The sequence below is a fragment of the Gymnodraco acuticeps genome, unplaced genomic scaffold (assembly GCF_902827175.1).
Source record: "Gymnodraco acuticeps unplaced genomic scaffold, fGymAcu1.1, whole genome shotgun sequence".
NCBI classification, from domain to species: Eukaryota; Metazoa; Chordata; class Actinopteri; order Perciformes; family Bathydraconidae; genus Gymnodraco; species Gymnodraco acuticeps.
Genome location: NW_022991219.1, coordinates 1,400,601 through 1,423,579, shown reverse-complemented (window position 1 = coordinate 1,423,579; position 22,979 = coordinate 1,400,601). Strand labels below are relative to the sequence as shown.

The 22,979-nt window shown below is 41.4% G+C and overlaps 2 protein-coding genes across 3 annotated transcripts; one reads left to right on the top strand and one right to left on the bottom strand.

The window, feature by feature from the left end:
• Positions 1-38: 38 nt before the first annotated feature.
• tecrb (trans-2,3-enoyl-CoA reductase b) lies at positions 39-17,900 on the bottom strand. 2 transcript variants are annotated; one of them, XM_034239251.1, is made up of 12 exons: positions 17,779-17,900; positions 13,529-13,579; positions 6,017-6,068; positions 5,853-5,897; positions 4,415-4,518; positions 3,995-4,110; positions 2,197-2,302; positions 1,971-2,043; positions 1,835-1,878; positions 1,614-1,671; positions 998-1,086; positions 39-682 (listed from the first exon to the last, which is right to left on the bottom strand). In XM_034239251.1, the coding sequence occupies exons 1-12, from the start codon at positions 17,881-17,883 to the stop codon at positions 509-511; spliced, it is 1,017 nt and encodes a 338-aa protein (XP_034095142.1). In that variant the 5' UTR covers positions 17,884-17,900; the 3' UTR covers positions 39-508. The 2 variants fall into 2 exon arrangements, with proteins under 2 accessions (XP_034095142.1, XP_034095141.1); XM_034239250.1 differs by lacking the exon at positions 17,779-17,900 and having other exon boundaries at positions 13,529-14,209.
• A 1,946-nt stretch (positions 17,901-19,846) lies between these two features.
• Positions 19,847-22,979, top strand: dnajb1b (DnaJ heat shock protein family (Hsp40) member B1b). Its single transcript, XM_034239357.1, has 3 exons — positions 19,847-20,240; positions 21,548-22,170; positions 22,279-22,979. The coding sequence occupies exons 1-3, from the start codon at positions 20,021-20,023 to the stop codon at positions 22,510-22,512; spliced, it is 1,077 nt and encodes a 358-aa protein (XP_034095248.1). The 5' UTR covers positions 19,847-20,020; the 3' UTR covers positions 22,513-22,979.

Here is a 22,979-nt window from a genome sequence, read left to right as displayed (position 1 = left end):
AGAGCGGCAACTGAATCACAAACAGAGCAAGACAATCATTAGTTTTACATTTTTTTTATAAATTACTTCAAACATCAACAAAATGACATGCTGTTATTATTTCAAATGTAGATGAATGGATATAAAAACTAAGCCTTTGAAATTTGACTGAATCTCACCGGATGCAGATTCAGCCTCATAACCACAGAATTAGATGACAGCGTGGTAAGACACTCTTTATCGACAGTATGTCATTCAGGATACACTGGCTCGTTTGAAGGTCAAGAACAGCTCTTGGAGACCAAACACACATAAGTCAATTAACCAATCAGATTGGATTATGGGGAAATGAAAAAAATAGAGCAAGCGTTGGTGCTTTACATTTTCACTCAATATTACAGGAATTACAGATAGGAAGCAAAAGAGGGGGAAAGAAAAAGGGGACATTATTGAAGCCAGTCAGTCTACTAAGCTCCAGTGTAAAACGGAGAGCCCCCTCTCAGTTAGCGCAGAGCTGAAGGCTTGAGCTCTACAGGATGAAGGGCAGGATGGGGGAGCGGAGGGGAGGGTAATCGCGGAACTCCTTCAGGTAGCTGCGGTGCTTCCCTTTGGCCCACACAGTCATCTGGATGAAACCCACCAAGGTGAAGAAGGCCACCGGCAGGCACTGGGTCATCAGTGTGAAGCCCAGCCAGGAGCCCAGCTGCAGAGGAAGAGGAGGAGGAGGATGGTTACACACAGACTCATACCACAAGAGGGCAGCAGTGTATTTAACTCTCAGTGTTGGAAATGAGCTCAAAGCTAAATCTGGCACTGTTACGCTTGACACATTTGAATATTTTAAGTGTTCATTACCGTGCATTGTCCCTGCCAAATAAACGATTAAATGAAAATGTTCATTCAAGGGAATACAGAGGGACAACCTAATCCAGTGGATTTATCTCAATTATCAAGCAATAAATAATAGTTTGATGCTGAAAAAGGCATCAGTAAGCATTTGAAGAAAAAATGATCTTACCTCGTAGGTGTAGTTGGGGCAGGAGACCAGCACGAAGATCCAGGTGAAGGGGTTCTTGGTGGGATAGGGAATCTTCCTGGTCTTAGAGCCTAGATGAAGGTAGCAACAAAAGGAAATGTCAATCTAATATGACTTTTTATTACATTTTAATAGCATTCTATAACATGACATTTTTAGCTCCGCCAAGTTCTTGGCTTGTTCTTTTATTAAAGGGATTACAGAGGTGTGCTGGCCTGATTTTCATAACACTTGGGGGAAAGGTGTGGTAACAAAGAACCTATTATATTAAAGATATTAAAAGCTCATGAACGCATCGATGTCCTGAGAACTACTTTCTGACTGTGGAAGGAGGCCCTTGGTGGATGCCTGTGCTCCCAGAGTGTAACACTAGAGAGTAAGTGCTCCCCTCTCACTGGCTTTAAACGTTGAGGCTTACCTATAAAAAACATGATGTCACATACCTTCATTTGAGCAATATTTGACTGCAGGCATGTGTGTGTGTGTGTGTGTGTGTGTGTGTGTGTGTGTGTGTGTGTGTGTGTGTGTGTGTGTGTGTGTGTGTGTGTGTGTGTGTGTGAGAGAGTGGTTAGCGTACAGGTGTTACTGTTGTTTGTACCTGGTGGACGGAGGTTCCGCAGAGCGATGTGGATGGAAAAGTTGCCAATCTGACAGAACTAAGAAAGAAAAAATACAATAAATAAAACAGAGAACCATATTCATACATGTTCTGTTGTAGAAGAACATGTATGACAGAATATAGTTTAGAATGCCAAAAAAACAACTATTTAAGTGATGTAAATAACAAGTAATTGTCTACTTTTTTGTGTCAATACTTACCAAGAATAAGATGAGGGCCAGTCTGATTTGCTGCTCCCCGTATACTGCATCAAGACATAATTGACAATAATAATGGTGAAAAAGAGTTATAATAACCCAATGGTATAAGTTAAGTGTCTGGTGCATGTATACTCACTGGGTGGTGTGTACAGCGGGTGGTTGATGTAGTAGGCCATCCATGCTGCAAAGCCCCAGTAGTACGTGCAGTTCTGAAACAGGATTATTGTCATGTTCAGACTTGATTGTTGTGGCAGTAGCAATGCACTTCTCACTCAAACTAAACGGTTCATGATTCACCTTTGACTCCTCATTTGGGAATATGAATGTACAGCAGGATAAGACAGTGGTAGAATGCATCTCACCTTAAAGATGTTGCGTAGCGGCATTGTACCATGAGAGAAGCGATGCACAAACAGCGTCTCCAGATTCCTCTTAAGGAAGTGGAAGGAGTGACACATACAGGCGAGACTGCAGAAGGACAAACACTTGTGTTAGCTCTAGCGATGGGTGTCGTTAAGATTTTAACGGTACTACTACTTTTATCGATACCGCTTATCGATCCGGTCCTTTAACGGTACTCTTATCGGTTATTTTGAACAAAAGAAAAGGTAAATTAACTAAACAAATTGTAAATAATGTGAACTTACAGAACTGTAAAAAACAAAAACAAAACAAGTATTTTCTGCAGTAACACAGTGGTACAGAGCAACACAGGTGGGGCATACAGGTATGCTGCCAAAGGCCTGACGGTTCTTCTGGAGGAAGATTAAGGCATACATAACACCTGACGTGGAAACGTTACTCGTGGATGGGGGGGCTACAGAGCTACTAGAAAGACAGTCGAACCCGGTGCATTCCTCCGTCTGAATGTGGAGCACTTTTGCTAAATGTTTAGACAAATTGCTCGTGTTACCGCCCTCACATGCTAAACTCTTATTGCACTTTTGGCAACGAGCATTGTGCACATCGAGACGGGTAAAGTTTAACCACAGCTTTTAGCGCTTAGTTATTTCTGCCGTGTGTGTGTGTTGCTGCATGTAGCAGCTGCGTGTATGTGTAAACCGCCCCGCCCCCTCACACACAGACGGGGGAGAGATCTCTCGTCTGGATTGGAAAGATCGAAAATACAAAAAAGACGCATTTTATAGTCTTATTGCATATCAGAAACGGAGTTGGCAAAACTAAAACTGCAATATAATGTTTATGTAGCAATAATACATATGAAATATCTTTTTTTAAATGTCTCCAGTACCGATAAAAAGACCGATAATGTCGGAGCTTAACGGTACCACTGTCTTTTCCGCCCCGGGTCCCTTTAATACCGGGGCTCGGTACCCATCCCAAGTTAGCTGTACTGTAGTTATCAAAAACAGGATGCTGCTAACATGGCGTCGGTGTGGAAAGAGCACAGCTTAAAAAGGAATACGCTTGGTTATTGACTAACATAAATACCACTCTTGTGTCTGCATGTTTAACATAAAGTAAGGCAATAGCCAGCAGCTGATTAGCTCAGCTTAGCTAAAGACTGGAAACTGGGAATGTCTGGCCTTTTTTATCCTACCACATATTTGAATTTAAAGCGAAATTGCCATGATCTATATTTAGTTCCCCAAATTAGATCAAGTCATTTTACACTATGTTCCTTGAAGTCTTGTTTTATATATTTTTTAAGTAAAATTATAAAACTACATTTTTAAGCAAACTTCCATGTTTGGAGTATTTAAAAAAAATACAGTTTTAAAATATCATAGTTTCTCTTGCAGAAACGTGCCTCATCCTTTCTTGTTTCAGGCTAACGACAAAACTTTCTAGAGCACTTTTGAACAAATCCAAAGGGTGGACATTGGTGACCTGTATAGAGCTTTAACTTATTCAATATATATGACTTTGAAAACAAGTTTCAAAAGTGCTGCGGTTGAATTCACATATGTCAAATGCTGTTTCTACTGTGACTTATTTTATACTGGTAGACAGTTGAAATCAGCTTGCATGTGTTGGTGAAGTCACTGGTCTGGTCTGGATGTCATTAATGCTTGTTTATTAGTGACAGAGAATGTGGTTTGGTAGTGAGAGTGAATTTATATTTGGTGGAACTTTAAGAGGGACAAGAGAGGCGCTACTTAATTATAAAGTGTGTGAAGATGTGATGAGGACACTTACTGAACGACCCAGTGTTTACTGGTGGAAAAGTCATATTTGGAAGCGTAGATGAAGGGAACTCTGAAATAGAACATCAGATAGAGGACCAGAGGACCAGTGTACTCGGTGAGAAAGACCTGAAGAAAAGAGGGACAGGATAAGTTTGAGCCTTTTTAACAGTTTAAGTGTAGCCCTAATGTCATAATATTGATATACTTTTGTTGCTGTGTTAGAAAGATAAATATAGCCGTCCCGCTCCTGGCAGAGCCAATTTAACTACGACACACGCACCCTTTTTACCCAGAGGGAAATCTCAATATAGCTCTTCTTGATCCCAGTCTGATGTATGTGGGCTTGTCAGGATTGTTAGATTGTGACAGCACAACATGCCCCCGCCCCCGACCCGCCCCCGGCCTTTTGGCGGCTCCACGGTGTACTCACTGTGACCCAGCTGATCTGAGCTCCCAGGTCTCTGAAGTAGAAGGTTGCCGTGGTTCCCACAGGTAGTTGCTGCAGGACATCCTCGTCCTTCAGAGACTTCCCCTCTGAAACACAGACAGGATTACTTCAGGAGACTACAGAAAACGAGGACTTGATTACAGAGGGAAGTGATAAGATGTTCCCTTTAAGTATACTGACAGAAAAAGTACTTCCTGTCTAGTTGTACTAGAAGGAAACTCAATCCCAGGAACTTTTATAGAATTATAATTGTTGTTATAAATAAACCCCAAACAGTTTATTTAGAACTCATTAAAGACATGGTTAATAAATACTCTGTCGGCCTTAAAGGGGCCCTATAGAGTGGTGCAGTGACGAGTCCTGAAACCCGGAAGTGAGTTAGCATTTTACCACTACCGGTTCCCTCGTCTCAGAGTCAATGGGATTTCTCCACAGGATTTTGGAAAATAGCTGGAAATAAGGTCTGTGGTTGACACAAATTTAAGAGACAGATCACGTTTTATCCTACGACATTAAATACATCAGCAGTGACCCCACTGGTGATATTTGAAGAGTTTACGTGTCTGAAAAACGATGGTTGTTAACAAGTGACTGAATAGGACTATAGAAGTTGTCGAGGACGTTGTACGTCATTACACCGAACACGTAAATATTCCCGCTAAGTTTGTTTTCCCTGTTCTGCTTGAAAGCAAGTACCTGCCTCTTGCAAACTGTTCAAAGAAACGCTTCAACTTGTAACAATTGTAATCTGTATTTTTGAATATGGATCTTAAGTCGGCGTGACGTTGAAGCAGCGACCCTGCTGTAGTTCCTTTATAGCATAACGTTAGCATTTTGCTTCTGGCGACTAGATTTATGATTCGAAAATTATAAAAGTATGGTAGACATGTGGAGATTATCCGGCTGAACAAAACGTGCATTTATCAAACAGGTTTGTTCTCCACAGACCTTATTTTGAGCTATTTTCCAAAATCCTATGGAGAAATCCCATTGCTTTTTTGTCGAGGGAATCCGAGCGCAGCTTACTTCCGGGTAAATACCTCATCCCTGCACCACTCTATTGTGCTTTTTGGGGTTTTCCATTTCCTGTGTGATATAGGTTTGTGTGCATGCAAATGGTCTGCAAAGGCTAAAATCCCTCCCCTCCCCCCCACACACCCCCATGTTTACATAGTGACATCACTATGTAACACTGGCTCTTTTATTGGCTAGCGCTCCAACACATTGTACGGGCTAAGGGGCAGGACATCACTAAGCGGTTGACTAATCACAACACAGCCGGTCAGCTAACCAATCAGAGCAGACTGGGCTCTGGTTTCAGACAGAGGGTGAAAAGAGGTGCTGCAGCACAGGCAGTATGGCATTAACCCTTAAATGAACAACAAATATTTAAACAATAGTAAATCACTCTTTGGCTTACTGGCATCAAGGCGAATGGACTGTCGGGTTGGGTACCACTGAGGATCTGAAACAGACAATAATATGTCACAAACATCTTAAGACAGGACATACATTTTTTATTTTTAGCTTGATGTTAAATCCGATTTATGAGGCTTTAGTCGCCTGCAGAGAGACGGCACTCACGGCTCTTGTGGAACATAGACTTGATCTCTCCGATAGTGGCATTTGGCTCGACCTGCAAATAACGCATCAGTAAATTAGTAGAGGGACACGTACACAAAAGGAACAGATAATAACCCTGTTTTCCATTCATGAAGGGGGTAAATTTAGCTCCCATACCCTGTGGATGTGGTTCATTTAACAGCTGGTATTAGGGTTTCAAAGCACACACACATCCACAGCCAAAGTACACGACCTTGTGCCAGGCTGCCAGAAATTGCCCAACTACCCCAAATATAAACCCAATGACTTCAAAACGGAAACATGAAGAGCTCACAGAGGCAGATCCGGACACAGTTGTTACGGGATGGTCTGAGGACATCAACACATTCCCAACATGTGATCAAATGGCAAATCTGTTTGATTTGAGCAGCTTTCACACTTCATACTGCTGCCAGAGCCCCCTCTTGTGGAGTAGTAAAATTGTTAAAAAAGAAAGTTGTCTGAGCCCTAGGATCTGCTATAATACTGAGCGCTTCAGTTTAAAAGGCAACAATACGTGTACACCAGAGCTTTAACAAATGTTTATTATTTATATATTTTTGGAATTATATTTATCTGAGGGTCCGAAAGATTTCATAAAATCATTTTAAAAATGTCCACCAATGTTTTAAAAAGAGCAAATAAGACTGGCAAAGCAAATACCAGTGTTTTTGCACACTACACATGTAAGCACTGACTAAATATGAATTATAAATATAACTGGCTGTCTGTATGCTTTTATAGTTTGTTTATAATTGGTTTTTATTACTGTGCTGTTTCACCAATTATGCTCGCATTTACTTTGAAACATGTTTGACTTCCCTAACCCATATGAAATGTGCTCTATGAATCAAGATTGGCGCCTTAAGCATTAATATTTATATTTGTAAATGACAACTTTTCTGACTGATAACCATTCATTTGAGATTATTAAACAAACTTGCTTAACACAGGTGCATTATTAACCCTATTTTCATTATTTGTCCTATATCCGTTTCAGTATACAGAGAGTTATTAAACTTTTAAGACATTTTTTATTGGTATGAAAACAAACTCATCAATGCACATTACATCCTAATAACATCTCAGGCATCCGCTTCAAATTTCTGTCAGGCCTCTGACATTTAGGAAGCTGGTGACAGGTTTCTCTAAACATTTTAGCAGTAAGCCTATATTACCCTGCTGGCCATGCCTCACTGTGTTAAGATGCTTCTGTGAAATGTAAACCTCTATGCGGCCCGTCACATTGACCAAGCAAAGGTGTGAAGACCAACACAAGAAAATATAAAATGATGTACTAATTTAAACTTCGATTGCAAATCATCAGGCCTTTAAAGAGTTGAACCACAAGGACACGGTTCAATTACATGTTAATGTTTGTCAGAGAGCACTTAACATACTATCAACCTATGGCCAAGACACTTATCAGATTACCAAGGCAAGCACTGTTCAGTATAGACAGTGTGGTAGTTAGGGATGGGTATCCTTAGGATTTTATCGATACCGCTTATCGATACCGGTATTTTTCGATACTCTTATCGATAGTTTTCAATAATTTGGTGCTCAAAATTATAGACATGATTACAAGATGTGAAGATTAAACAACAGTCATTTTATTGTAATTTATTTGTATTTATTATTTAATGTAACTTTTTCAATGTCATACCAAGCAGGTATGAGTGTGTTTGACAGTGTGTCTCTGGAAGGGTGGCGGTAATTAGGGGCAGTTCATAAATCCATGTAAACATGACCATTATTCAATTAAAACGAGACGCTGCGTGCGCACCTCCTAAACCGGAAGCTCCGGTCGGCTAACTATTATAATCCGTTTATTGCGTTTATTATTTATAATTGTAATTATGGATTATCCATTTTAAAGTTACACAGAGACATTGGATTAACCGTTTTTATGCCCTTGAACACAACTTTTGATCACAAAACAGCAAAGGTAAGACATCATTAATGCAGATAAAATGACGTAGAAAAGATCGCTTTTGCCAGTTATGTGCTAAAGTAGCCGTTAGCCCTGTTAGCCCCGTTAGCCCGTTTTGCTAAGTGTTGATTTAGACTCTTGGTGTTGGATTTCTGTTCCGTGTAGGTAAAATGGTTAATATCGTCTGTTGGCTGAGTTTCTTCCCGTTAAGTGGGTATGCATCATTAATAGGTTGTTAAATATTAAGAAGCCTTGAGACCCTGTTTCTAGCAAGATGTTGGTCTGCCCCTATGGTCTGCCCCTGGGAGTCTCACAATAATAAGAGCGCTGTTAGGAGAGATGACGAGTGGCATTCACAGTGGCCAATCAGAGTGCTACTCAAACTGGCTACGCCACACGGGATGAGGGTTCCCAACCAACCAGAATTGTTTAAAGTTAAACTAAGGAAGTAGCATAATTCATATACCGATAGCAGCACCGTTTGTCCGGCGGCTTAACGGTATACCAATACCGTCCAATCAGGTACCGGTGCTGGATACCCATCCCTAGTGGTAGTACTGGATTAGCTCTTCTGTTAAGATGAAACGCCCAAAAAGTTGAATTTGTATGGTATTTTAGGACGCCTTGAACGTTAAACACCAATATGTATTTTCTGTGAGAAAATGCTCCTCAAAGATCATGTGTGACCTATCTGAAAGTAATTAGTCTGCCGCTGAAATAAACTTGGCTTCTGTTCACGCCGTCCAGAGGACCGCAGGCCATTTTCAGCACGATGACATCACTGAGAAACCTCCTCTCTGTGACCCTTGCCCCCACCACCTCCCTCTCTTTCAACAGGCTTCATTCAGTATTGAGATCACTGGGAGTGTCCTGTAAACTCTGACCCAGACATGGGTCAGAGTTTGAGGGACGGGTGGCGCAGTGGTCTGTGCGTTTGATCATCAGATCAAGGGGGCGTTGGTGAACTCCAGTTCGAAACCCGCTCCCGCCCCACTGCGTCAGGCCGTTGTGTCCTTGGGCAAGACACTTCACCCGAATTTGCTCCTGTGGGTATTGTCCACAGTAGATGACCATTACATGTATGTATGATCTGTATGTGTAATGTGTATCTGTAAAGCGCTTTGAGAGTCATTGATAAAGCGCTATAATAAATATAAGGATTATTATTATTATTATTATGATACAGGATTTGAGTTTTATTTCTAACTCAGTCTGTTAGTTCAGCGCTGTTAGCCTACTTTAGGAAACCAGTCCCATCGCGGGGCTCTCTGCCCAGATCCTGATCTATATCTGTCAGACTTTCTCTCCTAAAGGTGTTAATATTGTGCATGGTATCACCATGGGAACTCTGCTAAGCCGACAACAGGGTATAATCCAAGAAGGATAGCCCTTTATACTTGGTGGTCTTCAGTGTTTCCCACAGAATTTGATTCTATTTGTGGGGGCACTGCACAAAAAAAAGAAAAGCCAAAGGCCCCTTAACCTATTCGGGTGGCCCACGCATCCACCCCCCCCTCAAATAACAAAATACATGTGAGTTCATGGCTACTGTAGCAGACAACGTTCTTGTTGCTCTTGTTACACCGGAGTTGAGGATCTGTGAGGTTTATTCTCCCAAAAATATAATTTACAATTTAGGCCTTTAGCAGACGCCTTATTCCACAGCGACTTACAATGACCGATTACAGGGACATTCTCCTTGGAGTAACCGAGGGCTAAGTGCTTTACTCAAGGGCAAGTGGTGTTCCAGGCAGGATTTGAACTCGCAACCTTCCGATCATCAGCCCACCTCACTATCCATTAGACCACCACCAAAACAAAACAACAACAAAAACAAAAACAAAAATTTTTTTTTTTTTTTTTATGACATCCATTTGTGGCAGACCATATTTAATTGTGGCGGCCCGCCACAAATAAATCAATGTATGGGAAACACTGGTCTTGAAGAGCAGCTTTTGAGCCTAGCAGACTAACGGAGCGTCCACACAGCAGCGTGCGTTGACGCTTGGAGTGTCTGAAGCTTGGGGATTTTTTGCGAGCAACGCGACCAACAACCAATCACATGAATCTCCCGCCCCCAACATACAAAGCAATATCAATGTTAAAACGAAGTAAACTGGATATAAAATCCCCAAACAGGCGAAAACCTACCAGTTTCACCCACTGTCTCTGCCACCTCCCTCCATGCCTCGCTCCTCTGGTTTGTATCCCAGTAGATGAACAGAGACTGATCCTACAGCACCGGGTGATTCACTACCGCTATAATGAATTTTCCCTCCATTTTTTGGAATATGAGGAAATGACCTGCGTAGTCTCTCCCAGCATACACACGGTTTGATTGGCTAGCGCTTGTACTGGCAGATTTGCATAAACGGGATTTCATTGGCTGACGCCTCCGTCGAGGCGTCAAAAGTTGAACATTGCTCAACTTTAGAAGCCAGCAACGCTCCACGTCCCAAAATGCAGTTCGGCTAAAAGTGACGTCACCCCATTCAAAGTGAATGGGCAGAAGCGTTGGAAGCTTCAACGCACGCCGCTGTGTGGACGGGCCGTAACGCCACTGTAAACTTGGCTAAGTCGCACACCAACAGCACACTAAACCCTCCTAATGCAGCAGCACTGACTTACAGGCAATGTGCAAGGTACTGTAATATACCAACTAAAACAATGAGCTAAAACATCCTAACAAAATAAAGGTGAGTAATACAACACTGTTACTCTCAAATCCAGACTAAGTCCATCAGTCTGAGTCTAAATACGTTATTGTGTATCATCTTTAAAAACATTTGACATGACATTTACACGACATGACAAGAACACGGTACAGCCCCAATGAAAGCCGAGAGCTTCCAGTCTCAACAAATTCTCTCTAGTACTTTTATGAAAGTCCTCTAAGCTGCTTCCAAAAACAAACTTTTTGGAGTCAACAATAGGTTATGTGCACACTATCTTCCTTTTTCCAGATATGTGCTGCATTTTTCATGCCCATGTATCTAAAGGGATTGATTCTTTGCCCAAAACATACATTTGCTCAGCATTTTGACCAAGTCTTACTTTCCATTTTCATAGAAATACCTTCCTTGTTATATGCACCTTAATATGTAAAGACTACATCTGTCTTCAAATTAAATCTATTTTTCTTTTTGGGTACCAGGCATCTGTCTAACAGTGTAGAGGGGTGTCTTGGGACTCACAAGTTGTAGAGAAGTTATTTTATTGGTGTAACTTCTGACATCAAGTAGGCTGTTGTGTTGGTTTGCACAGCTGTACAGTTGTTTATGCCATGTTGTTTACCAATGTGATGTGTGTGTGCACAGATAACCGCACACAGACAGCAGGGTTGTGTTGCGTTGGGACTGTAGTCCAGTGGTTCCCAAACTTTTTCAGTCGGGACCCCCGTGGGTATTGGAAATATTTTCGGGACCCCCCAACCCGGTTCCCATCTATATTGGTAGGATTCATTGTATATTGTTGTAAAAACATTACATTTTCTCTGCTAATAATAAGAAGATACAAAGATCCAACTAGGGGTGGGCGATATTGAAAAATATAATATCACGATATTTTTCAAGCAGTATCACGATAGACGATATTTATCACGATATTTGTTCATGTCGGTTATTATGGTTATTTTTCAAGTTACTTAACAGTACAACCACCTACAAGGTAACAAAGACTAAAATAAAAAGGAGTAACAGACCAAAATACCATTTCAAGCTGGTTTTAATTCTGCAATGAATCCCTGAATGAACAATTCAACAGGAATTTTGATATGGCTTCCTCAGTGTTCAAGTAGGTAGGCCTACACCCTACACAACAAACGTTAACACTGGTTTATTCACCAAGTAAAGTGCACTTCTTGCTAAATAAAATAAAATATTCAAGGCACAGTTTCTCAGTATAAAAATGCACTTTCTGTTTTAGGTAGCACTAGCAGTGATGTAACATCAATAAACATGAAAAGGAGAGTAAAACATAACTAAGTAAAACATAAAACATCAATGAGGAAAAGTCAGTGCCAAACAATTAAAATGTAAACTTTAGACTTGAAGTGCAATCAAAGACTTTAACATAACTGAACATCTGTTTCAAAGGAGAAAAACAATATAAATACCTTATTGATCAAATATAAGCCAACAGATTCAACCAAGACAATAAATGAAGTGCAATACTGTCTGAATCCTGACTAGACAGCATGGTTTTGACTAACCGTTATCAGTATTTAGTTACTTCGGCATCATTTTGAAACGTGTATTACAATTAAATCACGGTAAAATAGGTTAATTTTGTCGTAGTTGGTTTCCACCACAGTATTTACATGGATATAAGCCCCGTCCCCTATCCAGCGCGTCCTGTTTGAACGGCAGGAGTAAACACAGCTGACAGCCGCGGTGAAACTCCAGCGGTTAGGGTGAGAATATTCGCATTGCGTCCGTTGTGAACGCAGCATAACGCAGTTCAGAAACCACTGTTCTAATGCTTTTAAAGCAACTTCGAGATTTTAACAGTATCAGGGGCACGCAGGCCATGGTGGCCGTAGGACGTACAATTATTTTCGGGGCTTCGCGGCCAGACCGGCCGTCATGGACGCCGTGAAAATCCTACCCTGGTGCACTATCACGATAGATATGATATATCTGAAAAGGCATATCGTGGAGACCTAATATCGTCTCGACGATATATATCGTCATATCGCCCACCCCTAGATCCAACTATCATTTTATATTTTATTATGGATTACACATGAACAAAAGTGCTAGATACTGTGAATTAATTTGGCCTAATTAAAACTGGTTGGCCTTCTTCCCTGAGTAGTAGATTTTTAAATTCAAATGTCTTTAAGGAAAATATATTAATTAACTACTATTTATACTGCAGGTTGCAAACGATCACATCACTTTACCATTCATATTCCACACATAGCTTATCAATTACTTGTGTGTGCTTGCTTTCCCTTGCAGATCTTCTCAAACCGGGGCTGTTGTTTTGAGACTGCCCCTCTCAGTTCATTCTCAATGTTCAGCTTTGATCTGTATTTCGTTTTGATGGCAGCAACAGCAGAAAAGCCTATCTCACACAAGTAGGATGTTGCAAAAGGCAGCATTATGCCCACAGCTCTCTGACCAATGAGATATGTTCGAGCAGTGTTTGTTTACAATTGAATAATAATAATAATAACAATACATTTGATTTATATAGGTGCACTTTAAAAACAACGTCATCTCAAGGTGCTTCACAAAGATAAAAGGAGAAAATAATAAAATTAAAAAATCTTCCCAAGACCCCCCTGCAGTACCTCCGCGATCCACCAGGGGTCACGCCCCACAGTTTGAAAACCACTGCTGTAGTCTCATTTAGGTCTAAAGCAGCTAAACTATGTTCTAGAAAGCGCCTGACTCGCATACACCAACGCTTTTTACTGCAATATACAGTAGGGGCAGAAATACTGCACCTCTTGCATTAGGAAACACACAAAACAGCTACATACAGCTGTAAAATACTTTTTGCAGAGCTGAACAGAAATACAAAGACAACAAACACATACAAAAAAAAGTTCTCACCTTGTCCAGGAAGCAGAGCTTGTCCTTGGTCTTAGCATCCAGTATCTCCACCTCAAAGAAAACAACAGCTTTTTTAGTTTTTTTAGCAGGTTTGCGTTTGGCCGGGGCCGGAGCCGGCACACCGTTAGCCGGCTTTTTAGTGCTGGTAGCCTCTAGTGCTAGGGCATCCATGTCCACAGTGCTCCTCCTGCACTCGCTTTATTCCCTTCTTCCTCGCGGTTCTCTTGTCACTCTTCACCTCTCAACTGTCTCCCCACGCCAGACCATAGAGAGCAGCAGCACTCAGCTGTGGAAATAAATCTGTCTCTACCCTGCTTCTCCACCCCCTACATCCTCTCTGCCATTCTTTCACGCTCCCTCCCTCTTTGCCCCACGCTCATTCCTTCACTTCTGCGGTGTTGCTTTATTTAACTGCCAGCCGACCCCTGGAGCGTGGACATATGTCACATGTGTGTGTGCACAGTTGCATACACAGGAATTCCCAGTATCCCCCTGGCAAACTATCCGCAGTAGATCATCTGTGTGTCAAGAAGGGAGCTTCTAGAGACAGAGCTATGTTTCCAGTGACTCGGTTTTGAAACATAACTCGTCCCTAAAAAAAGGTCACCTGACGACCCGTGAAACATGTCAACCCCTGGTTAAGTGGTAAGATGGTGGAGAGATATTATGACGAACAGCAACACCCCTTTCCCAGTTTCTCCCCACTCTTCCTCTCCCCAGCTAAATATAAACGTCTACTGCTAACTCTGCATGACCAACCCTTTCCCCAAGGACCCCCACCCGTCTACGACTATGTGATGATGTCATGGGCTAATGGTTTAAGACCCTCTGCAGTTCTGTCCATCTGTCTATCTACAGCCACGATGCACATCACCAACCTTTGATCAGACTCCTAAATGCACCACTCTCAAGGTCTCTGATACCTCATTCACACCAACGCAACTCCGGTTCAAGTTCCGTGCTAGAGCTTTTCAGGTTCAGAACCAGTTCTTCGGTTTAGCTCTGGCTCTTTTCACACCGCCCAGAGTCCGACTGGTAATGCGTCGTTGCGTCATCGTTTGCGTCATGACGTAACCGTTTGCGTGCCTGCTTCATAAAGCCAAACCGCGCGGATGAAATCAGTTGCATTCATTTCTTATGGCTCTATCTGCAGCTTTTCCCGAGTCATTTCTGTGGTTTAGTTAAATTCTTATAAAAAAGTGTACTCGTGTCAATAAAGTTTTTTTTAAAAACACAACTACTTCCGAGGTCGGTCTTATTTCTTAAGGTGGACTGAACCATGAGTGTGGAGTAACGTTGTATCTTTCATTTAAATGAACTGTAACCTTCACCCAGGTATGTAACAGCTGTTCTCAAATGAACATGTGAAGTAAAGTTTAATATTTATAGTTTTATAGATTTATAATGAGTTATAATGAGAGGTGATCAACGTGAATGCTCAGGTTCCACCTGTCTATGGCAGAAACTCTGAAACTCTTGTTAAGTTTCTCCATCGTTGTGAACAAACTGGATAAAACGCGGGCTTTTTGTTGTTGTTCAGGTGCTTTTGCTCTGGCCGGACAATTTTTTGGTGCTTGAAACGAACCGGATTCCAGAGCTAAGAGGCTGCTCCGCTGCGGTGTGAAGAGGAACACCCGGTGCTTTTCAAGCTCCAGCTCCGAACCGGCCCTGAAACACTGTTGGTGTGAATGAGGTATCACACACACTGACTGCTACAGTGTTTTGTACCTTCAAACTAAACGGAGTAGCCAGTCACTCACACAGGAAGTCACCTTTTCCTACAGTACCACCAACGGGTGATAATACTCGAGACTCTCAGGGCTTAGTTGGGGCATTCCCTTTGGAGAAGCCCACCCCAACCCCCACCCTTCCAGTCTCTTATGACCAACAGTAAGTATTCAGTTACCATAAGAAATGTAAGACATAGCCACAAGGGGCAGCATGGGAGTTAAGTCCAGACATTTATCTATGGAAACGTTCATGTTGCATAAAAGCCCACCTTTGCCTCCCTCAACTTTGATCAAAGAAATAAATGTATATGGGTTTTTTTCTTTTTTAAATATAACTATCTGATGATTTTGTGTCGTGGCCATATATCATGGCAAAATATGTATTGACTTGTTCAAGATAAGCATTTACTTATTTATGTGCACACTAGCCATTCTAAAACTCGAATCAGTGTTATTTGTAATGGATTTACGGCCCTGCCTACAAACAAGCTGCCTGTATGACAAGATAAACATCCATGTCTTCTTAAATCAAGCAGGAAACCTGACACTGCAGTTAGGACTTCTGAGAAAGACCCCCCATCTCAGTCTTCCCGGTGCCAGGCATACCCACTGCCACTGAACCTCCCCCATCTCATCTATATAAAGCTACTGGTAGTGAGTCAGTCCTAATGCTCTTTGGGGTGAGGGTGAAGCAGGGAGAAATAATCTTTAATTACTACAGCGGACTGTTGCTGTTCTTCGCTGGTTCGCTTGATATCCCAAGGTAAGATGACACTTTTGAAATCTAAAAATATAAGGCCTTCCTCTTTAAACAGATTAGCAGACCATCTGGAAATGTTAATATGCTCCAAAAGTTTTTTGTTAGCAGATACTAATATCCGTGTGTAAGAAAGAGAGATAATTTTGGAAGTCATGCCGCCTCATAACTTGGGTGCTATCTGGTAACTGTCAATCTATTTTATGACCCAAGTGAAAATAAATGTCCCAAGATATTGTGAATTTAAAAAAGAAAAAAATGCAGTAGTTTTAGTTTGTCAAATAATGTGTGTTAGGCTTTAAATTGATCTGTCGTGCCATGTAAAGCATGCAATTTACAAAACCTAAACAGTGATCACTATTATGATTGAATCAATGAACTTGAACTTTTTTTTTTTAAGAAGACTTCTAAGGTATACATAGAGGAAATATTAAACTCAAAGAGCACCTGCATGAACATGTGCACTGGTTATGGTGTCAGTAAGAGTTCACAACTAGCAGGGACCACATTTTATGACTTCAGTTAGCATACCCGTTGAAGATAATGCTCTTAGCACTCACCTGAGTGACATACTGGGTGGTTTAGTCGCAATACTGGCACTTTATAGGCCTGAATATCACACAGTGGCCTCACACAAACATATGCAGGCTTATTTTATGCAGTTAGTCCTGGGCATGCATAGTTATACCTGTTGTAGCTTATGTTGCAATAATGCCCATTCACTGTCTTATCATGCAGTTTCAACAGCCATGGCCATAAAAAAGTGAGTCAAGCTAATATATTACAGGTTTCAGGGGTGGCCCATTTTTACATATATGGCCATATAATCGGTCAGTGCAAATAAATACTGACAAAGTCTTTGGGGGAAAAAAGCCTTCATGATTGTAATGTTGTTGTTGTTGTTGTTGTTGTTGTTGTTGTCCCCCTTACAGGTTGCAACAGCCATACTGTCTTCAACAGGAAGAAGGGGAACAGGAGCAGCCACTGGTTGGGTCAGTTTCTGTCAGACTCCTGCAGATCCTGTCTGACGGGTTTTGGTGCTCATGAAACTCCTTTTCATGACTTTTATGAAAGCTTTTAGTGATTGCAAGTGTTTACTGGTTAAGTATAGCAAACCGTTTACTTTATTGATAACATAGTGGAACAGGTCTGTGGTAAAAGTGTGGGTGTTTCTGAGAGACAAACATTGTTACTTTTTTGCTCTTTACAAGTGACTTTCTGTCATCAACTTAGGTCTGACTTCAGCTAATGCAGCGTCAAACAACATATTACACCGAAGCCTTGAAGATTTATTTCAAGTTTAAGTTTGCGCACTTGACTGTTCACTTGCATTATTGGGTAATAACAAGATACGAAGCGTCATGCGCCGTTCCAGCCAGAGATGGCGATGATGCGGAGTTTTATCCTGAACAGAGGTCTCTGTGTTTAGCTAACAAAGACATCCAGCATATATCCTAAAACATGATAAATATGCAACGAAAGCATAATTCGGCATTATTGTGGAGGCAGAAGGTCGACTTTGAGGTACGATATAAGCCGATATATGCCATGCACCGATAGGCCACAAATCCCCGTTCCTAGCAACCAGCCCATGACAGGCGGCGTCGCTGCATTGTGTGATCCTCGCTGAACATGTTTAAAGCTATAAAGTGCCTGTTTTTGTGGAGTTTACTTTAACAGAAATCACAGCCACATTTCGTATTGGTCTGATGATTACATTATGGCTCCATTTAGGGGTTTCGAGTTTTAAAATCACTTCTTACCTCGTAGTGCTTCATCTTGGCAGCTTGCACCCCCTTCCTCAATATCCCAGATGATTGACAGAGCCGCCCTCCACTCAGCGAAGCAACGTGCAACTGCTGGACCATAGTAGGCGGGACCTACGTTTGTTTTGCAGCCAATCAAAACCAGCAACATTCACGCCATTACGTTATCACGTACACTATCAGCAACGTAGCCAATGAGATTTGAGCAAACGAAAAGGTCGCCGCTATGTTAACATAATTGGATTTAATAGAGTTTAGGACTAATTTCTCTTTGAGAAGCAGCTCTGTCCGTCTGTGCGCAGGTGGAGCAGACTGGAGATTGAACCACTTTCCTTAAACTAAATGCATGTCGTCTTTAGTTGAATTGTATCTCTCTTTTCTACTTAATTTTCCAAAAGGGTAATCAATTAAGTTCTTATTTAAATGTTTGCAATTGCTTTTGCCTTATATCAAATCTGTATTTGCATTATACTGTATAAAGGAATATGTGTGTACAATGTGTTTTCCTTTTGTTTTTAATTGCCCTAAATTAATAAAGGTTGTCATTTGTCCGGTATGTTTTCACTTAATATTCTCAAACCCAAAGCAACATTAAGGTAAGGTACATTTAAGGTACATTAAGGTACATTTCAAAAACATGATTTTCTTGCACCTGCAAAAAACACACTGAGGACAAAACGACCACACATCACTGTGAAATGTAAAAACACAAAGCATAACAGTTATCTGTGAAGCCATTTAACCTGCAGTGATGTTTTGTATTCAAACTGACTACGCCCCTCTCATCCTTGAAAATCCGGTTTTCTTCACTTGACTCAGATCAGTATCTGTTACAAATGTTCTAGTCACTATATAAAAAAACGTTGCATTAAGTTTACTGATGAACACCTGATAAAATCCGGTCATGCAACACAATTGTCAAACTCCTTTGAGACATTAGGCCTATGAGCACAATATATTGTTACCTCACTCCAAGGCTATTTTGAATAAAAATGGCAGCTATGTTATCTTCATGCTTCTTGCTTGTTGTATTCCAGATTTAGCAAGAATTTAGAAAACATCTTTCATGTGTAGAACGATTCAGAAAACTGATTTAGAACACCGAAAGTGCTCAAATGCAGGGCCGTCCCTGGCCAACTGGAGGCCCCACGCAAAGTTATGAGGTCCTCTGTTTCGCTAGCGTCGACGGGGACGGGGGGGTTAGGGTGCTAGTGGAGCCTCGCAGGTGATACCACACTAATTGCTCCGCATAAGCGCATATGTGCGCCGCAATTGCGTAGGGTGCTAGTGGAGCCTCGCAGCGGCGATACCCGCATAACCGCATAGGTGCCACCCAGGCATAACAAGATTGCTGCCAGCAATGTAGTCAACGTTTCATTTTGGTATGGAAGGGGTTCAGTGAGGGGAGTATTTTTAAGGCTTACATAGCAAGTATTCATTGTTCATGATATCTCTGCTTGGGACATGATTTGTGATATGATCTGCCATGTCAGTCATTTTCACAGAATAATGTACATGTAAGCATGGAATTATTGATTTACTTTATTTGAGTAATTCCATTGTATGATATTTATACCCAACGTCTGTGAGAGAAGAATTGTACTTTTGACAATTATTAGATGTTTATAGCTACTTTTTAGATTTTAAACTAAAAACAATTGATCAATTTATAATAAACAACACATTGTTAAAGATTACACATGTTTGCTTATCACACTGACAGGGTGTGGTGGGGAATTGAAATCATACAAAAGAAAGTTGAACCAGACTTGTTGGTGTATCCTAGTATTACCAACAGGCGATTATTAATGTGTGGGATGTTGGGTATCACTACACTGTATTAAAGTGAAGTTATTAAATATGCTACATTAAATCACCCAAATTGTGCACATTTCTACATGCTACTTTGTAGACGGTCCCTTGTTTTGAGTTTTGGATTCCCCAAATTCGGATCCCTCAGTATCTTTCCAATGTATCAGAACCAGTTTAGTGAGACTGATAAGGCATGGCATGTTAGTGTGCGACAATATTGCCGATAGCCCTTGAAGGCAGCACGTCGTGACGTTGCGGTGGGCGTGTCAGTGTGGAGACTGGAGAGCTCGAGCTGTTTATGGAAAACTCTAGAAGTTTCCACGAGGTTTATAAAGAAAATACCCGGGACCCAGCGGTCTCAGAAGCGACAGAGCACTGACTGAGGACGGACTACAAACAGCTGTAACGTTTATAAACGGGCCACTGGATGGTCAAAATGGGTAAAGACTACTACGACATTTTGGGAATTAAAAAGGGAGCGTCGGAGGACGATATAAAGAAAGCTTATCGTAAGCAGGCTCTGCGCTTTCATCCGGACAAAAACAAGTCGCCAAATGCCGAGGACAAATTCAAAGAAATCGCCGAAGCTTACGACGTTTTGAGCGACTCGAACAAAAAGGACATTTACGATCGTTTTGGTGAAGAAGGTAAGATTTCACATAGGAATCATTTGCCTGTGAGAATGGGGATAACCAACTGATTACAGGCCTTCAGTAGAGGCTGGTTGTGAGGCACACAGGAAAACCACCAAGACATGTTTATACAAGACCAGGTTAAACAAGTATAACTGAAATTATGTGAACGTGAGTTGAGAAGGGCAACTTAATGTTGTTGACGTCATGAGGGGGCGGGGCTTAGCGTAGCAGCGTGCTCTTGTATTTGGATGTTTGAACGGTGTTGTCAGGGGGGCTTTATAGAAATGAGAGGTGGGGCAGTGATTGACGTGTACTGAAATACTTCAGTGACTAGTCATACCTGTTAAATAACTTTAGTACATTTAGGAACGACGTGATGATAAAAACAACACATTTGTAATTGAATGGAAATATTATAAGAAACCCTTTTTTTAAAAGCTCTGCATCTATTCACTGGAGATGTAATGGCTCCACTGATGTGTAACCATGGCAACATCATCATTTGGATCAACAAATGTCGGGTTACATGGATATCATGTTCCCCCCCCCCCTGGGATAACAATGTTTGTTTGCATCAAAGACATATGTGAACATTTAAAATAACTACTCATTTAAATGGCAACACTAAAAATGTATTACATTTTAATGGAAATTATGTTTATCAAGGGAAACATTTCAATGCATTCAAGCTAAGGATATTTCCAAATACGGAACCTGACAAGTAATACTTCTGCACACAGCTTGAAAACAACGACAGGCGCTGTAGAATTGTGTAGGTTTGTGTCACATTTTTTATGGTGGTGTCTGTAAACAAGAAAGATAGATCTTTCAGGGTTTTATCCGACATTTACAAGGTCTACATATCCACTTATTCTTACTTTGTGAGGCAATTGTTATGCACAGAATCGATTGCAAATCCCAAAAGACACCATGCTAATAGTGAGTAGGACTTTAAAAGTAGCATTGAGGGACTTTTGTATTGTGTGTTTGTTAGATTTATTGATAGAGCACCTCACAGTAAAATATGCTGCCTGTGTTGCCATTTCAAATGGAAAATGTTTTGCTGTTGCCATGATTTCTTAGCCTCTCCAATTCATTTATCAAAATGCTTTGCCCTTTACTTTGTAGCTTGCCTGCACAATCAAAACTGAGAAAGAAAAAAAGCAATATGAAAAGCTATAACTAACAAGAACAATGTGGGGAAATACCATAACCTATAACATGAATGATGCTATAATGAGTCTTGAAATACATAATTGATAATACCATTAGTGAATGAAGTCGTTTTGGTGATACTTTTTGTGGTTTCTCTCACTCAGGTCTGAAAGGCGGAGGAGCACCAGCTGGTGGTGGTGGTGGTGGTTGTGCTGGGCCTGGAAACTTCAGCTACTCCTTCCAGGGCGACCCCCATGTCATTTTTTCAGATTTCTTCGGTGGACGTAACCCCTTCGATCAGTTCTTTGGTGCCCGCAATGGAGGCCCAGATGAGGACATGGACACTGAAGACCCTTTTGCCCGCTTCGGGATGGGGGGCGGAGGGATGGGCGGTGGGATGGGCGGGTTCCCTCGCTCCTTCAGCTCTGGCATGGGAGGGATGGGACCTCACAGTAGCATTGTAAAGAAGCCTCAGGACCCCCCAGTGGTTCACGATCTCTGGGTTGCGATGGAGGATGTTTTGTCTGGTTGCACAAAGAAAATGAAGATCTCCCGTAAAATGCTGAACCCAGACGGGCGAACAGTAAGGACAGAGGGTAAAATCCTGGAGGTGCAGATAAAGAAGGGGTGGAAAGAGGGCACTAAAATCACATTTCCCAAAGAGGGGGACCAGACCCCCACAAACATTCCAGCCGACGTGGTTTTCGTGGTCAAGGACAAGGCCCATCGGGTATTCAAACGTGAGGGCTCGGACATTGTTTATACAGCAAAGATTTCACTAAGAGATGTAAGTTTACATATAAGATAGCCTTTTTGTCACTTGTGTGATTTGCATACATATAATGACGTTTCCTGATCTTAAATCATGTTTTATTTCTCCCTTTATTTCCATCAGGCCTTGTGTGGCTGCACAGTCAACGCACCCACACTGGACGGCAGAACGGTGACCGTGTCATCAACAGATATTGTGCAGCCAGGGATGAAGAGACGCGTGAGCGGCGAGGGGCTGCCTTATCCCAAACGCCCCGACCGTCGAGGCGACCTGTTAGTAGAGTACGAGGTCAAGTTCCCAGAAAGGCTCAGCCAGAGCGCCCGGGACACCATCGCTCAGGTCCTCCCGCAATCCTAAACCACACCAACGGACATCTGGGACTTTAGGATTATCACACTAAGCTGCCAACTATTTTGTCAGTCATTCATGCGGCGTTACAAATCACTTCACAAAAGTAAAGACAGACTTGTGAGATACATTTGTGAACGCTGTCAAACATAGTATGAGAAACCACCTTCGGAAAATGCTAATCATAAATGACTGCAGCATTTCAAAAGATACCATGTAAATATGACCAATATTGTTTGCTGTTTGGTTTACTGAATAAGATTATATTTTGATTAAAAAACAAACATTATAACATGTACAGCATATGAGGACAGTTCTGTTTAAATAGTTTTGTTGGTATCAAAGGTTCTCCACTGGAAACATTTTGTATGAAATTGCAACATAAAGATTGAATTGTTTTTATAAATTCAACCCATGTAAAGTTGATGGAGAAAATAAAACGTTGTCTGGCCTGAGAAACCTTCACTTTATGGAAA

Excerpts from the sequence above, each read along its gene's own strand:
- dnajb1b (XM_034239357.1), top strand. The coding sequence starts at position 20,021 with ATGGTCAAAATGGGTAAAGACTACTACGACATTTTGGGAATTAAAAAG. Across the intron at positions 20,241-21,547 it reads CGATCGTTTTGGTGAAGAAG|GTCTGAAAGGCGGAGGAGCA; the intron begins GTAAGATTTCAC and ends TCTCTCACTCAG. Across the intron at positions 22,171-22,278 it reads CAAAGATTTCACTAAGAGAT|GCCTTGTGTGGCTGCACAGT; the intron begins GTAAGTTTACAT and ends TATTTCCATCAG.
- tecrb (XM_034239250.1), bottom strand. The coding sequence starts at position 13,699 with ATGGATGCCCTAGCACTAGAGGCTACCAGCACTAAAAAGCCGGCTAAC. Across the intron at positions 2,303-3,994 it reads AGTAAACACTGGGTCGTTCA|TCTCGCCTGTATGTGTCACT; the intron begins GTAAGTGTCCTC and ends GTCCTTCTGCAG. Across the intron at positions 1,087-1,613 it reads GCGGAACCTCCGTCCACCAG|GCTCTAAGACCAGGAAGATT; the intron begins GTACAAACAACA and ends ACCTTCATCTAG.